This window comes from Thamnophis sirtalis, unplaced genomic scaffold, assembly GCF_051295495.1.
Source record: "Thamnophis sirtalis isolate CommonGarterSnake01/CBP01778 unplaced genomic scaffold, rThaSir2_p1.2 scaffold_6, whole genome shotgun sequence".
NCBI lineage: Eukaryota > Metazoa > Chordata > Lepidosauria > Squamata > Natricidae > Thamnophis > Thamnophis sirtalis.
In genome coordinates, this window is record NW_028261386.1 from 109,522,089 (window position 1) to 109,540,559 (window position 18,471).

General features: G+C 37.6%; 1 protein-coding gene across 3 annotated transcripts in view; it reads right to left on the reverse strand.

The window, feature by feature from the left end:
- GRIK2 (glutamate ionotropic receptor kainate type subunit 2) overlaps positions 1-18,471 on the reverse strand; it is a 513,484-nt gene that overhangs the window by 99,708 nt on the left and 395,305 nt on the right. For all 3 annotated transcript variants that reach the window (XM_087718717.1, XM_087718715.1, XM_087718716.1), the window contains one exon: positions 18,129-18,346. In XM_087718717.1, coding sequence (XP_087574843.1) covers positions 18,129-18,346 — 218 coding nt within the window. The remainder of the gene's footprint in view (positions 1-18,128; positions 18,347-18,471) is intronic.

Below are 18,471 nucleotides of genomic sequence, written 5' to 3' on the forward strand. Positions count from 1 at the left end.
CCTTTCTAGTACTTTCTCATTCTGTTTTCAAATTCTTAATATAATTTGGGGAAAGGAAAATAGGTACAAAATGTTATTGATGTGTTGTATTATTTACCCCAAATCCGTAATTTATTAGTTTGTGGAGAATTTTGGATTTATAAAAACTTTATTTATAGTTAAATATGCATTGCTGTTGAAAAGAAATTATGACCTGAAACTACAATATTAACTCTCTCAAACTCAAATATTGGCTGTTTTATTATTTAAAAATTATTACTATAACCCCATATCAAAAAGTTGTCACTTTAAAAACTCAGATAGTTCTATAAAGCCATTGTAACAAACGTGTGTTTCCCTTGTCCTTTTCTTTATTGATTTCTTCCAATATAGTAGATGGTAGATGGATAGATGATAATGATAGATAGATGGATGGATGGATGGATGGATGGATGGATGGATGGATGGATGGATGGATGGATGGATGGATAGATAGATAGATAGATAGATAGATAGATAGATAGATAGATAGAGTGGGTTCCTCCCAGATCGCCCCAGTTTGCACGAACCGGATGGTCGGTGAACCCGGAAGTAATTAACTTCCGGGAATGACGGTACCGTTCCTGGCCCCTGTCACTGCAAAGCGCCCTTGCCGACAAGGCAGCACGACCCACTCGGCATGTAGAAACAGCAAAAGAAGGAACAGGACAGGAGTTCCAAGCAGGGCTTTTCAAACAACTGAACTCCTCTCCTGTCCCTTTCTTTTGCTCTTTGAACCAGCCGTGCGGGTTGTGCTCCCTTGTCTTTCATAGCCAGCTTGTTTCCAATTGGGGTGGGGATCCATGGAGAGGGGCGGAAAAAAACAATTTCTTCCCCCCTCCCCCAATTGGAAACGAGCTGGCTATGAAAGAAAAGGGAGCGCAACCCGCATTGCATGTACCGACAGCAAAAGAAGGAACAGGAGAGGAGTTCCAAGCCGAACTCCTCTCCTGTCCCTTTCTTTTGCTCTTTGAACAAGCCGTGCGAGTTGCGCTCCTGGTTCTGGGGATTCCCCCCCTCCCCCCCAAAAAAAGACCGGCTGCCCATCTCTCCAGATCTTGTGGCTTTTCAGGATTTTCTTTTTAAAAAACGCCTCTCCAGGTGATCTTGAAAACATGCAAGGTTGCTTTGGAAGGGGGCAGATGGGCAGCATTTTCTCCTGCCCCCCTCCCTGGGTGCCTGCAGCTTCGGAGCCTGCAGCCTTAAAGCAAGCCTTTGCACAGTAAAGAAAATCTCACGAGCGAGAGAAGTTCTTAATTGCCTTTACTGTTCAAGTTGTTGCAGGCTCTGAGGCTGCAGGCAACCAGGGATAGGGTGGGGGGAATGATGCCTGTCTTCCCCCTCTCAAAGCAACCTCACAGGTTTTCAAGATCGCCTGCAGAGGCGTTTTTAAAAAGAAAATGGTCTTCTTGGGAGGAGGAATGGGCTTCACTCAGAGTAGCCAGTGCCCGGGGCGCCCTGAAGCAGTGCCAGCCAACATGTCCATAAGAAAAGCCCCAAGGGCAAGTGCAGCAGCACTGCACCCACCTCTGCCCTGCCAGCCACCTAGCAATGCATCCCCGCTGCCTCCTTCTACTCAGCAGGCGGGCTGGGTAGGGGCATGGGCATGGCCCAGGAGAGGGTGGTTAACGGGGGGCACTGCCCAGCCAGTCCTCACTCAGCAGCAGTTCCACAATGTTGCCTCCAAGGTGAGCAGTGGGCACCACATGGCCAGGGCAGTGGGGGGCTCACTGGTGCCCACCCAGCCACCACTCAGTGGGCGGGCTGGCGGGTGGGTGGAAGGTTACCCTTGCACGACCGAGGTGGCACATTGTGTGGAGGCTTTGCGGGAATGAAGGGCTCCTGTCTTCCCTGGCCAGGTTGGGATAGGGGACAGCCTCGCAACAGGCGCGTCTGCCGCTTGCGGAGTGAAGACGTGGCACTAGGAAGCAGCGGTGGGCTTGTTTTCCAGTCATTCCTGGCCCTGCAAAGGTTCCAAAAGTGCCTGGTCTCTGGGACATCCTGTGCTGTGCCCACTTCCACTGCCGCCACCTCCGTTCCCAAACTCAACTGTCAGCTGCGAGCAGGTGCCTGAAGCTGCTGCTTGCAGTCATTTATGACTGCAAATAGATTGTGCCTGTAGCGGGAAGCTCTTTGCCCTGTGAGAGCTCCTCTCCAGCACTCCTAGTTTGGTATCATCATCAGTGCTAGAAGGGAGTGGGGTTGGTGGGGAAGAAAGAGAAAGGACAAACAGGAGAAAGAAAGAGAGAAAGAGGAGTGGGGATAGTGGGATCCTTGCTGCTTTCTGAGCTTGGTGGTTTTCTTACAGGCATTTCATTACCAAACTAGGTAAAATCATCAGTGCTAGAAGGAAGTGGGGTTGGGGGGGAAGGAGGAGAAAGTTAGGACAAAAAAGAAAAAGATAAGGAGGGAGAGGACTGTGGGGTCCTTTGGCATTCTCTGAACATGGTGGATTTTAATTATTTAAGGGAATTTTTATTTATTTATTGTTTATAGAATGTTTATTACAAGAAATGTTATTCCTTTTTGCAAATGTTTTATTTGTGATGCAATATGTTGCTTTTAAGTGTTCAGACCACTTAAAGTGTGTCTCAAAGTGGCTGCTTTTCTATGGGCAGACCAGGTTGGTGCAAGGCAGCTTTGTCAGATTTAGTGTGTTTCACCCTCATTGTTTAGGTAATTCTGAGGTGGTTGATGGTTCTGTGAGCGCCTGTCCTTTATAATTTTCCACATTGCCTTGATGGTTTTTATTCCAGTGACTTTGTCTTTCCTATCCTTGGGCTTAGGGGAAAAAAAACTGGTTTCATTGGCAGTCTTTTTTTTTTGGGGGGGGGGGGATTCTTATTTTTTTTTTGGTGTTTTCCTAGCAGTGTCATAGTTTGTGTGTTGGGGGGGGGTGTAATGTCCCGCAGTTATCTACGCATTTGTAATGATCTAGTAATATTAATAATATCTAGTAATTAGTAATATCTAGTAATAACATCATCTTGGCCACTCCCACCAGGTCATATGGGTGGCAGGCCATTCCCATCTGGTCACATGGGCGGCAAGATACTCCCATCCGGTCACATGGGCAGCAATCCACTCCCACAAAGGAGGCCATGCCCACAGAGTAGGTTCGAACAATTTTTGAAACCCACCCCTGATAGATAGATAGATAGATAGATAGATAGATAGATAGATAGATAGATAGATAGATAGATAGATAAAATAATAGATGATAGATAGATGATAGATAGATAGACAGACAGACAGACAGACAGACAGACAGACAGACAGATAGATAGAAACTGTTGAAGAAATTAATTAAAATGGAAAAGAAAGGAACACAAACACATCTGTTACAATATATGCAGATGGAAAGTTCAGTATAAAATATATTAGCTAGAGCAGCACTTTTAGAACACTTGCTATTTTTAATACATTTTAAAAAAATTTCAATGCCAAATTAAAGCCAAATTACCTTGTGTTAAATGGGAGAGAGAGAGAGAGAGAGAGAGAGAGAGAGAGAGAGAGAGAGAGAAAGAAAGAAAGAAAGAAAGAAAGAAAGAAAGAAAGAAAGAAAGAAAGAAAGAAAGAAAGAAAGAAAGAAAGACTACTTGTTGATCACAAGTATTCTTTTAAAAAAAGAATAAATCAAAATTTGAAGTTTTGCAAAAGCAGAATATGAAGATATATCTATATTGTAACAATGGAAACGAATTAACCATTTATTTTATTGGTGTGAAAACAAAAGATGTTACATCAAAACATGAGAGAGAAAAACACATTTAAATTCATGTACACAAAAATGGTCATACAATACCTATTTAAAGATAAATTTTATTTTATTCTGCAGGTTTGTCAATATAGAAATCAATAATTCCTAAATACTCATTCTAACCACAAGGTTTTAAGCTATGCCTTTATCATCAATAAAATATTAATATTTTGTGTATATACCAAAAGCTTCTAAGATCGGTTTAAAACTAAAGTTGAAAAAAAATATTTTTTGAATGATGAGTGAACAAAGCCAAAATGATATGGACCTATCAAAAAACTGGAGGTGTACATTAGTTGCTTGTGATCAGTTTAGAATGCATGATTCTTTCAGGTGTTTTTTTCTCTCTGTTTCCACCTAACAGGCAAACAGGGATATCAACAAACCCCATAGATTTCCTACTTTTCTGCCTTCAACGTTCTGGAAGGCAATTAGATAAGTGAAATATTTCTCACTTTCTCACTATCTGCATCTGCACTTCCATTGCTTCTCTTTTCCAGTGGCTACACATGTGTAAGGAACAGTTAAATTGTGGTGGACTACTAAAATGGGGAAATTATGTACAGTAAGAATAAGTATTTTCAGTTGTATGCTAGGCACTGAGTCAGAAATTACATGTATGCACAGTACAATGTGTGCCTTTCCTCCCCTTAATTCAAAGAATTGAATTGGCACAGCTTGTTGGGAATATTCAGATATTCAGCATTACAGGGTCTGTTAATTTTCTGGAACAACCTATTCCTATAAGCCCAATAGCCATACAGTCTTTCCACTATTTTCTTCTCAAAAGTTCTGTATTTTGTACTTAATGGTTGCTAGGGTTTACATGGAAGAGGCATGGCTTTGTTGACTACAGAACTCAATGTACAAATACAGAATACAGTTTTGATTTCTGCATTGAGACAGCATTATAAGGGGAAAAAAACCCAAACTGGGCAATTCCTATAGCTTTACTACAGTATATCTAAAGGAGGTCAGAGAGTGCAGAAATCCAGAAACCACTTATTTGATTGCTCAATTGTTCCATTTCTTCATGATCTGATAGACATGATTTCAGCAGGAATGTCTCAATAACAGCTTGTTTGAGTCCCTGTAAGCTAATGCCCGAATCATCAGTGATAATATTAAGCCACCTCATCTTGGCTTGATTTTTATTGTTTTTCATGTTTCCCTGTGTCAGGAAATTGACTTTACATTATATGTCACAAATGTTATAGCTCTAGTCATATTAATAGTTCTTCCAGTAATCAGTCTAGATTTATTTCAACCAGTATGGATGTGTTGTTTGTCTTGTAGTACAAGGAATTCTAAATAAATTACTTTAATGCTATAATTCAAAAGTATTCATTTAGTTCTGTTCAGCTTTTCTGATCGTGCAACTTTCATAGACTTAGTGCATCAGTCTGATATCTCTGCACTTAGTGAGTATACAGTGGGGAATACATTCAATATATTAGAATACATCCAGTTTCTATTTGCATTTTGAAGCTCTAGATTGCAACACCTTAACTATTTTTTAGTAATATATAATAGCAATTGTGTGGTAGTTTCAGCATTATTAATCTCTGTTATTTCTTCACAAGGTAAAAAGGTAAAGGTTTCCTTGATCTGACTGTAGAGCAGGGATCCTCAAACATTTTAAACAGGGGGCCAATTCACGGTCCCTCAGATTGTTGGGGGGCCAAACCAGGTGGGCTAGTATGGCTAGGTGGTCATTTGACTGGATGGGCATAGCTAGGTTGTAATGTGACTGGGTGGGCATGGTCAATTTAGCAGTCTGTTAAATAATACAAACAAATTAAACTTTAATTTGCTATTCTCCTGGGGGTGGAAAGCAGGCTAGTGAAAGGATGTGGCTGCCTTGGGTGGAGGGGGGTGCCAGTAATCTGTGTGTGTGTGTGTGTGTGTGTGTGTGTACCCCCCCTCTCTCTCATCCAGGGAGGCAAAAAACACATCAATTTTTGGCCTCCTTTGCCTCCAGAATCACTCTGCTGCCTAAAAGCAAGGCCATTTTTGGCCTCCTGGGTCCTCTGCACATCCTATTTTTGGCTTCCTCGGCCTCCAGAAAGCAGATGGGGGCCAGCAGGTAGGTGGGGCAATGTAGGTGCAAATAAAGAACAGAAAAGAGACATGGAAAGGCAAAATATTACATGACCAGTACACAAAAAAAAATAGCAGGCAACCCAGATAACAAGACCGGACAACATCTAAGAGCAAGAAAATTGAACAAAGAAATAAAGGGATTAATTGCACAAGGCCACACCTTAAGAAGAACAACGTACAAAGCCAGAATTGAGAGACAGGAACAGATAGCAAATGCCACCTCTGCAAAGAAGCTAAACTAGATAGCTTCTGCAAAAAGATCTATAAGAATGGGATGAAAAGTAATAAAAATGCTGCATTAGAATATCTGCAAGATATGTCATTTGCCTACAAGTCAGAACTGGTGGGACTACAAAATTTTTAAAAAGTAATAGAAAATGAAAAAGCGAAAATGCTCTGAGATTTTAGAATTCAAACAGACAAGTACCTGCCATATAACACTCCATATTTAACAATCAACCTTATCCAAAGCTTATAAGAAAGGCAAAAAGTATTGGACACTACAGTAAGTGGAGACAGCAGAATAGAACTGGAGAAAAATCACAAAAAACAAAGACCACATGTAGAAATAAAATAACTGTGGCAAAAGAAATAAAAAAAAATGTGCCAACAGTGATAGACACCTTGGGTGCATCACCTGAACACCATCAGCCTTGATAAAATCATTACTGTCAATTGCAAAAGGCAGCTTTACTTGCAACAGCTTATATACTGTGATGATACATCATTAAATAACAACACTTGCCTATCCCAGGTCTCAATAAAGGGGAAAAAATTCCAATAGTCTAAGTGTCTGGTTGACTATGTGATTATTATTATTATTATTATTATTAGGCTACCAAACAGCCAAAGAAGCTGAAAAAATTTCGCATTTACTATATATGGATGATTTGAAACTCTATGGAAAGTCAGAAATAGAAATCCAATCATTGACAAACACAGTCCGAGTATTCAGCACCGATATTTCAATGCAGTTTGGCATGGAAAAATGCGCCACTGTATCCATAAAAAGAGGCAAAATCACTGCATGTGAGGGAATTGAAATGCCCAATGGCCAACTAATAAAATGCAAAGAAAATGAAGCCTACAAATACTTAGGCATTCTGCAGTTGGATAACATCAAGCATGGAGAAGTAAAAACTATTGTCAGGTGAGAGTACACCAACAGAGTTAGGAAAATTTTGAAATCTAAATTGAATGGTGGAAATACAATCAAGGCCATAAATACCTGGGCAATACCAGTTAAAAGATACACAGATGGTATAGTTAACTGGACAAAAGCTGATTTGGATATTTTGGACCGAAAAACCAGGAAACTAATGACAATGTACTACAGTTTACATCCACGTGGTGATACTGATAGATTATACCTGCCCCGAAAATCAGGTGGCAGAGGATTATTACAAGTGAAGCAAACAGTTGAAGAAGAAAAACATGCACTGGCTGATTATTTAAAAGAAAGACAAGAACATCTATTAATCGAAGTAAAGAACAAAAAACTACTGAAGGCCCAACAGACGAAACAAGAATACAGAAAACATGTGATAAAATCAAGAATGGAGAGTTGGCAGAACAAAGCACTGCATGGCCAATTTCTGGAAAAAATAAAAGATAAAGTGGACAGTGAACAAATGTGGTTATGGTTAACTACAGGTACATTAAAGAAAGAAACAGAGTCACTAATCCTGGCTACGCAAGAACAAGCTATCCGCACAAATGCCATTAAGGCCAAAATCGAAAAATCCTCTGATGATGCCAAATGCAGACTTTGCAAAGGTTCGAGGTTCAAGGTTCATTTTATTTATATGCTGCCCTATTCCCAGCGGGACTTAGGGCGGCGCACAAACCCAAGGGGGGGAGGGAAAAACACAAAAACTACAAAAAGTACAGGGCATTTAAAACAACCAACAGCCACACGATTCGAGAGGGGAAGGGAACTCATCGACCCCAGGCCTGCCGACACAGCCAGGTTTTAACGGCTTTTCAGAAGGCCTGGAGAGAGGCGAGGGTCCGAATCTCTGCGGGGAGCTCATTCCAAAGGGCTGGATCTGCCACAGAGAAGGCCCTCCCCCGGGTAGTGGCCAGATTACATTGGCTAGTAGACGGAACCTGGAGGAGGCCTAATCTGTGTGATCTAATGGGTCTTTGGGAGGTAATTGGCAGCAGGCGGTCTCTCAAGTACCCGGGTCCAATACCATGAAGGGCTTTATATGTGACGACTAGCACCTTGAAGCGTATCCGGAGACCAATTGGTAACCAGTGCAGCTCGCGGAGGATAGGTGTAACGTGGGTGTACCGAGGTGCACCCATAATCGCTCGCACAGCTGCATTCTGGACGAGCTGAACTCTCCGAATGCTCTTCAAGGGCTGCCCCGTGTTGCTGATGAAACTGTTGATCACATACTCAGCTGCTGTAAAAAAATCACACAGACTGATTATAAATTGCGGCACAATTCAGTAGCACAAATGATCCATTGGAATTTGTGCAAAAATTATAATATTAAAACAGCAACAAACTGGTGGGAACATAAGCCTGAAAACGTCACCAAAAATCAGATGGTCAAGATCTTGTGGGATTTTCGCATACAAACGGACAAAATACTGGCGCATAATACACCAGACATCACACTGGTTGAGAAAAATAAGGTTACAATCATAGACATCACTATGCCAGGTGATAGCAGGGTCGACGAGAAGGAATGTGAAAAAATTGCAAAATACCAGGACTTAAAAATTGAAATTCAACAACTATGGCACACACCAACAGTGGTAATTCCAGTGGTAATCGGCACACTGGGTGCTATTCCAAAAGCACTGGAATTACATTTAAAACAGTTAAAAATTGACAAAATCACCATCAGTCAAATGCAAAAAGCTGCGCTGCTTGGCTCTGCACGCATATTACGAAAATACGTTATGACGTCCTAGGCCCCTGGTGGGGCCTGACTAGTAATCAATGCCAAATCTGGTGAAACAACTGGCCGCTGTGATAAAATTGTATAATAATAATAATGACGATGATGTAAGATTGGTAATCTCACCAAATATTAACCACATCATAATGTAATAAGAAAAATATCTTCATTATCACCGTTATTATTTGTCAATGTTAGTATCCAATTTCAGCAAACATAAATGGGCTACACAAACACCAAAAATTGCTAATAAAATCCCACATTTCCTTTATATAGATGATGTTAAGCTTTATAGAAAATCAGAAATCAAATCTAGTTATCAATAAACACTGTAACAAATTTTAGCACTCATATAACAATGGAATTTGTTATATAGCAATAGAAATGTGCCACAGTAGCAATAAAGTGGGATAAAATCATGAACATTAATGGAATTGAAATGCTGAATGAACAATCAGGAGCGATCAGGATGACATCAAATATGGAGATGTGATTGAAAATGTGATTAATAAAGAATATATCCAAAGGGTTAAAAAATTGGTAAAGGCAAAATTGAACAGTGAATAGACTATCAAAGCCATCAATTCCTAAACCATATTTGTCATGCAATACATTACTGGAATTGTTAACTAAGCACAATCTAAATTGGACAGTTTGGTTTAAAAAAAATGACAAGAAAACTGATGACTATTCACTATGCATTACATCCCCATAAAGATATACAGATAGGGAGGTAGAGGTTTATTTCAGGTTAAATAAATGATCAAAAACAAAAAGCATACATTGGCAGATTATGTAAAAGATAGCCAAGAGCAAGAATTGATGCAAACTAAAAAATGGAAGTTGATAAACCTATAGGAAACAAAAAAGTGACTATTCAAGTAATGTAATAAAAACACAAACAGAATAGTGGCAATGAAAAGCATTACAAGATCAATTTCTACAAAAGATAGAGGGAAAGTGTATAACTAGAATATTAAAAAAGGAAAAGAAACTGAAGACTTGACTTTGGCTGCTCAAAAGAAACTTATTTGAACAATGCAATTAAAGTCTGATTTTTTTAAAAAAAATCTTTCAATGAGTCAAAAAAGCAGAATAAACAATACATCATATATTTAGCTTGTGCAAGAAAATCACAGAAATGGATTGTAAACAACAATATGATGCAGTCCCAAAAATTATTGGGGAAAACAACTCAAGAAGGATCTTGACAAACTTGAACATTGGACACTAACTAATAAAATGAAATTCAATGGTGAAAAGAGTAAGGTTCTTCATTTAGGCAAGAAAAATTAAATGCACAGGTACAGTATAGGTGGTACCTTGCTCAATAGTGAGAGGGATTTGGAGTCCTAGTGGACAACCATTTAAATATGAGACAGCAGTGTGCAGCAGCTGCCAAAAAAGCCAACACAGTTCTAAGCTACATAAACAGAGGGATAGAATCAAGATCACTTGAAGTGTTAATACCACTTTATAATGTCGTGGTAAGGCCACACTTGGAATATTGCATTCAGTTTTGGTCGCCACAATGTAGAAAAAATGTGGAGACTCTATAAAAAGTGCAGATAAGAGCAACAAAGATGATATGGGGACTGGAGACTAAAACATATGAAGAACGGTTGCAGGAAATTATTATGTCTAGTTTAGTGAAAAGAAGGACTAGGAGAGACATGATAGCAGTGCTCCAATATCTCAGGGGCTGCTGCAAAGAAGAGGGAGTCAAACTGTTGTCCAAGCCACCTGAGGGTAGCACAAGAAGCAATGGGTGGAAACTAATCAAGGAGAGAAGCAACTTAGAACTGAGGAGAAATTTCCTGACAGTTAGAACAATTAATCAGTAGAACAGCTTGCCTCTAGAAGTTGTGAATGCCCCAACACTGGAAGTCTTTAAGAAGATGTTGGATAGCCATTTGTCTGAAATGGTATAGGGTTTTCTGCCTAGGTAGGGGGTTGGACTAGAAGACCTCCAAGGTCCCTTCCAACTCTGCTATTGTATTGTATTGAATATCACATCTGTAAAGTTTCTCGTCGAGCAGTAATGAAAAATTGTTGGCAATGTAGAGTTGATTAAGTAGACAAAAATGAGCAGGCAAAATTATTGTCGGATTTCCACATATAAACTGGTTAAGTCTTGTTCCATAACACACCTGATTTAACTGTGGTTGAACAGTTTGCCTGTGGATAATCAATGTGGCAATATGAGGAGATTAGTAGAATAGGAGAAGATAATAAAATATCAAGATATGAAAATTAAAAGATTATGAGAGAAACCAGACATGGGGGGGAAGGTCCTAGGACATTGTCTTGGATAGCACTTAGAAAATATGTGCATTAACAAAATTTCCATCTGTCAATCACAAAAGGTCACACTCCTTGGATCTGCACAAATATAAAGGCAACACGTTATGATATCATAGGTTCTTGAGAAGTACTCAAAGCCAGCTTAAGAACTGGCAGTGGTGATTTTACATTTTGTTTATAATAATAACCCATGCTACCCATATTTTCCTATGAACCTTAGTAGCTTGTTGTATAGCTTTTTATTTATGGGACTCAAAACACATCATCTTATTATAGCCATAAAGCCAGACATATTATAATAAAATAGTAGAACTCCTACAAACATTTAGAAAACCAACGAGCATAATATTTTAGATATCTTATATGCAAACTGGAAAAAGGATCTGAAAATGTTTCTGACCCTGGACTTTAATATCTAGATATTGTACAGTAGATTCAATTATTTCTTTAAAATTGAAAAAGAAAGCTGATAGTGCTACATCAATTAAGAAATGAGACAAAATTTCTTAAACAATGATTAAAAGGACTTTTTGTGAGAACATAATAGATAATTTCTCTAATTAATATTTATATACTATTAACTCCATTAGTTAAATAATATGACACAATTAAGTGAATACAGTATATGAAACAACTGAATTTCATTCTACCACATTGTTAATCAACTATAAATGAAAGACTAATATTCTTGTTCCTAACCCACAACAGTTGCATTAATTGAATATTTATAAAATATGTAGATCACACAAATGGATAGATAATGCCCTAGAAGGCAAATTTGTTAAAGAAGCACTGTAGAGTAAAAATTACAAAATACTTAAAAGAGACAAGAGTAAATTATTCATTTCAGAAAAAAAAGCAAATACAGATAGTCCCTGATTTATAACCATAATTCAGACAAGAATTTCCATTGCTAAACAAAGCAATTGTTAAATGAATTGTGCTTAATTGTACAATCTTTTTTTTTTGCCATGGATAAAACAAACTACTGTAGTTAAGTGAATCATGTGGTTTTTAAGATAAACACTGCTTTCCTCATTGACTTTGCTTATCAGAAACCAAAGGTCTGTGAAGGTCACAAATGCCAATCATATAAGCCCAGGATGCTGCAACCATCATCAGTACATGCGAATTGCCAAGCATCTGAATTCTGACCATGTGGGAATGTTGCAAGAGCTATAACTGTGAGGACCGGTAATAAGTCACTTTTTTCAATGCCATTGTAACTTCAAATGGTCACTAAACAAACAGTTGCAAGTTGAGAACCTCCTATATCCATATATGGAATGGGTGATAATTGGACTGATACCCCACATAACATGGCTTCAAAAGTTACACAAAACTGTAGGCTACACCAATAATACTTTTCAAATTATGGAGAACAATAGTTTCACTATAGTGTACTTTGATTAGATCCTATTCAGAAGACCTAAATCAGGCCTGTCAAACTGGCAGCCGGTGGGCTGGATGCGTCACGCGCAAGCGCATCCTGGCTCCATAAAGGCAAAAACTGTCGTGATACATCACAATATGTCATATGATGCGATCGAGCTTGACACCCATGATCTAAGTCTATTTCCAGTTCTAGAACACACACTTAGACAAGTATTAATACAGGATGAATCCTGTACATAGTAAATATATAAAGACAGGTAGCAAGATTATCCAAGGATCAAGTAGGCAAATTTCTCTTTTAGCCTTCAGAAAAAGTATCACCTGTCTTGATTCAGGGCACAAAATAGGTACAGAAAGATATAGAAAGGCAGATTCAGACTAGGAATTTCCTAAAATTCAGGAAATTACTGAGAAGGGACTTTTCTTTTTTTCGCTGAATCATTTAAGCAGAGGCTTCACCTGGAGAGGAGAGGTGTTGAACATTGGTGCTTAAATGGTCCATTCCAACACCATGATCTCTCTCTCTCTCTCTCTCTCTCTCTCTCTCTCTCTCTCTCTCTCTCTCTCTCTCTCTCCCTCCCTCCCTCCCTCCCTCCCTCTCCCTCCCTCCCTCTCCCTCTCTCTCCCTCCCTCCTTCCTTCCTCTAATGTTATTGGAGTATATATCGATTTACTTTTCACAAAGTTTTAGATGATTTAATATTGCTTAACAGAATTCATAAAAGACCGCCTTATTTTTGACAATCATTTTTCCCTTGTTGAGGAGGGCATTTGCTGAGTTAAGTCTGCAATGGGCTCAATGTTTACTGATGAAAGGCCAGTTAATGTATTTGTGGAAGAAGAGCTACTGAAGATATTTTCTATCCTCTACTTTTATGTAAGATTTATGCTGATCCTAGAAAAAAAATGTTGCTTCATTTTATCTACCAAGGAAATATTTTTTCAGTATTGCAATTGGTTATCAACTTTTTGGCAGATGAAAAGACTTTTGTCACTTGCCAAGTTTGTTTTTGCTGCAAAAATGTTGCATACAGAATTTGACCAACATAAGCAGGATGAAAAGTGAGAAATTCTTACATTATTATTTCATAGTTTATTATTTCACATAACCTATTACAGTACATTAGATATACTGATATTATGAGCAGTAATTAAAAGATATGCAAGATTTAAGAAACCATCACCTAATATTCAGAAATGTTAGGAAACTGTAAAAAACACTGATCTTTTCAGGGGGTTATGTTATTAATGGTAAAAATCTAGTAGCTAAAGATTGACAAAAAATAAGCTCTGAGCCAATAAACCACCTTGCTACCCTGTCCTATACACAAATGAGTTTACATTAATCTTTTCAGCTTTTCCAACTTTAAGATATGTGGACTTCAGCTCCCAAAATTCCACAGTCATCATATCTTAAAGTTGTTGAGGTTGAGAAAGATATTTAGGAAAGAAAGGCATGCAGGAAGCAACAAACAACCAGCATGCAAATTCCAAACCTCCTAATAATATATTAAAAATGAATTTTCAATCTCTAATTTGTTATAAATACATATTGAAATGTTCAATATCTATCATCTATCTATCTATTTATCTATCCATCCATCCATACCTCTCTCTCTCTCTCTCGATCTCTCATCTACCCATCCATCCATCCATCTCTATTTACAAAAGGAATTACTGAGATACAGAGCAGCAGTTATAATGTCTCATGGTTTTTGATAGACTGTTATTATTGAGGTTTAATATTTTCATATAATGCAAAGAATAAAGATATTTACACTATTTTATGTTAGAATAAGGCTGTTTTGCTTAGTTTTTACCTTTTTTAAACCTTTCTCTATTAGGAGATACTCATAACCACTCCACTACTAACTTTCTTATGCCATGTCTATAAGAAGTGAACTTTCATTTTCAGAATCAAATATTACTCTTATGATTAGATTGCAAATATTAATGCAATAACTCATGCAGCTATGACATCTACTTAATTGTGCTACATAAATAAAATTAGAAAAAGTAATGCATGGGGGAAAATGTTACTTCTTAATATGGAAAGACTAAGTCAGTCCTGACATTAATTACAAATTCCAAGATTATCATATTATAAGACATCTTGTTTCAGATTTTTTACCATATAACTTGCATTATAATTTTGCACCTGCATTTATTGGGTAAAAATAGACTTGAAAGATAGCAGCCCCTATTTTCTAAGGAGAATAATTTTCACTCCATTGCATATGGAATAATTTGAGCCACACATTGAATGTTTGTTTTACTGCACTACACAATAATTTAACAGACTATACTTTTGTTATTCCAATTCTTGGATAAAATTAATTCTTACTCCAGTATAAAATAAACTAATACTTATTAAATTGTATCCTCCAAGTTTCCATCTTTGGATATAAAATATGTTCAACTGTAATCTTACACCATATTTGCACCACTTACTGCTTCAGACAGGAAAGTGGTTCAGAGAGTGGTGAGGATGGCAGAAAGGATCATTGGTAGTTCACTTCCTTCTATCCAGTACATAGCATATAAACAATGCTTGAGCAGAGTCTGCAGGATTGTCTGGGGCATTATATATCCTCTTCACATTGTCCTTGTTACCTTCTGAGAAGAGGCTTCGTGGTATCCAAAGCAAAACATCCAAATTCAGTCACAGTTTTTTTTCAATATAGCATCAAACTTGTGAACTCTCAAGTTTTCTCTTTCCACTATGTATTCAAAATGGGCAGTGATTAATATGTGTGTGTGTGTGTGTGTGTGTGTGTGTGTGTGTGTGTACAGGTACATATTTATGTATGTATACAGCGAGTGTATATGAGTGTTATGTATGGGTATGGGCCAGTGGTGGATTTCAAATTTTTTTAGAACCTCTTCTGTAGGTGTGGCCTGCTTTGTGGGAGTGGCTTGACGGCAATGTGAATGGGTGGGAGTGGCTTGCCGGCCATGTGAATGGGTGGGAGTGGCTTGCCTGCCATGTGAATGGGTGGGTGTGGCCAACTTGTAAAATGTGGTAAAAGTCACTTAACAACGCTCTTGCTTAGCAATCAAAATGTTGGCTTAGAAACTCTGGCATTTGAAGCACCCTTAAAGCTGTCAAGTTACAAGATTCTTGCACCCCTAACCCTTTAGAAAAAAAAACCAGGGGTGTTCAAACATGTCAGCTTTAAGACTTGTGGACTTCAACTCCCAGAATTCCTCCTCTCACTCTTCATCTTGATGATTTGCGGACGGGCGGGGGGAGGGAGCTGGAACTGGTTCTAAATGGCACTGTAGATTTGTGGAACCTCTTCTATAGAAGAGGTTAGAATTAGCGGGAACCCACCCCCGGTATAGGCAGATATATACTTTATCTTGAGTGCAGGGAACAGAATTTCATTTTTAATGTGGGCCATTAAAAATGATATTAAAAATTATCTTCTTCTCTTATCTCTCTTTTTTCCTCTCCTCCCCTCCCCTCTCATCTTATCCCATCATCTTATCTTATCTACTTTCTTAGGTGGTGATAGATACTACTAGTTTTAATATATATTAATAGAAAGCAATAATTTGGAAAAAATAAAATAAAAAACATTGTAAAGAATCTGTAATACTCATGGAACAGAAAAGAAGCAATAAATAGAATCAGACAAGAAAAAGAAAAGGACCCTGCTCTTTAAGAGTTTAGGAGGAATAGTAGTTCTGACAATTGGATTATGAAACATTGCTTTTCCTCTCAGACATACAATCAGATAGAATAGATGATTGACATTCTTTACAAGATCAAAATAAATATGACAGTAAATGAAACCCCTCTACTCTTTGGTAAAGGGGAATCAATTATCTGTGTCATCTATACTCTCTGGGAGGTTAATCATATGGGTTCTTGAAAGACAAAAAAAGAGTTCCTCAAACATTCCCCTATTCATGTTCTGACAGCTTTAATGCCTCAAACCATTACAGCAGCTATAATTGATTAGTTCCTACTAAATAAGAGATTTTTTTTCTCATAAAATTTTCATTAAGATGATATGTACATCTTCTGCAAAATAACCTACTAGTAAAAGCATTTCTCATTCTTTTTGGGCAGTGAAATATTAATTAGTTTTAATTTCTAGAGTAAATTGAATTTTCACCAGAGCTTGGTTTATGTTTATTTCACTCTTGTGGTATCAGCAGAAATAGCTAAATTATTCATAAAGTCAGACAAAATTCAGTCAAACTATTAGATCACCAGAATAATAATTATTTTTTTAAAGTTATCACCTGTGTTCACAAATATCAGGGTAACCATAGGTCATAAGTACAAAAATATATACACAATTAACAGTAGCATAAGTCTATCAATTGTTTTCTTAAACCTTTCATATAGGTTGCCTTATGTTATTTCTGCTATGCTGTTATGCTTTTTTTAATCAAACAGACCAACAAAGTCAGCTATTCCCTATTCCCCAGAGACCGAGTGTTTAAATCCATTTGAAAATATTAATGGTTTGCCCTGAGAAATGAATGACCCATGTATATTTTAAAATAAGCAATGTATCCACCTTCAGTGCAACTAGATAGGTGTTCCTTCAGAAATGAAATGCTAACACCATTGTAGCTCACAAGCAAGAAAATAAATGAAACTGAAATAACAACTGTTTGTTCAAATGAGTAGATATAAAGAAGTTTTAGGATATAGTAGCAGCTTGCTTTCTTACAGTTAACTTCACATACACTTGCATACAAAGTTAGGAGCAAGCTCAATCTTATCTTTGAAGTTAGCTTCCATTCCCAATACAACTTCACAGGAACAGCAAGTGAGGAATCTAGAATGATGGAAACTTACAACCTCGTTCTTCTAGAGCTTGTTGCTTCTAAGATATTGTTGAAAATGAGTATGTATATTAGTATTTCTGAACTATTCATTGAATTCGTGAGAAAAGTTCTAAAAATGCTAAAAACATTACAAAAGTCAGATGGATCAGACCCTCATGAATACATTCACGCTGACAAAAGCAAATGTTATTGCTTTTTTTTTTTAATGGGCAAGGGGTATTATACAGCATCCCAGTCCAATTCCAAAAAGCAGTTCAGGTTCACACAAAGTTGACAAATGAGGCTGAATACTGCATTCTAACTGGTAACTTTTTCAAGGTCTAATGAAATTGAATATATCAGCACAGGGTTTACCAATAAGAAGATTCCAATATTGTATTGTTTAGTAATTTATGCCAAGTATGATGCAAATAAGGATATCACTTTGGTACTGACTTGGTACATCAGAAACATATTGGTCAAATGTCAAACCAAGATCTGATGTTTCTAAGTAGTAAAATAGTGCAAGTTGTTTCATCGGTTACAATAAATTACAATAAATATGTTACAATAAAACAAAGAGAATCCAGCAGAAGTATATTTTGTCCTGCTTTTTCATTAGTCCCTTAATGAAAAAGTCAGGATAAATATATTAACAACTACCACTTCAAAAGTAAATTATTTATATACAGATATATCCTACATTTTCATATATGCCAAAAAACAACAACAACCCAGATTTAAAAATAATCTAGATGAAGAAAGGGCTTTTCTGTCTGCTAATTTGTTGAGTAGAAGTAAGAAAACAGTTCCCTCCCTCTCATTAATTAATTTTAAAGGTCCTACCTTAAAAAAGGTCATGGTAGCTCCATCTTCAACAGTTCCATATTCTATTTTTGTTTGCTTTGCTAAATCATCTGCTGAGTCAATGGGGGATTCCATGCGTTCCACTGTCAGAAAGGCGGCTAGATTAGCAGTGTACGAGGAAATGATGATAAGTGTGAAAAACCACCAAATGCCTCCCACTATCCTAGTGGAGAGGGCTTTGGGCATGAGCTCGGAACCTAATGAAAACCAGGGGAAAAGGATGAATCCAGAGTATTAACAATAGGTCTCTCTCTTAGAATTCAGGGTTTTACTATCAAGGAAACGGATTCACTGACCCAATAGGAATGAAATAAAACTACAG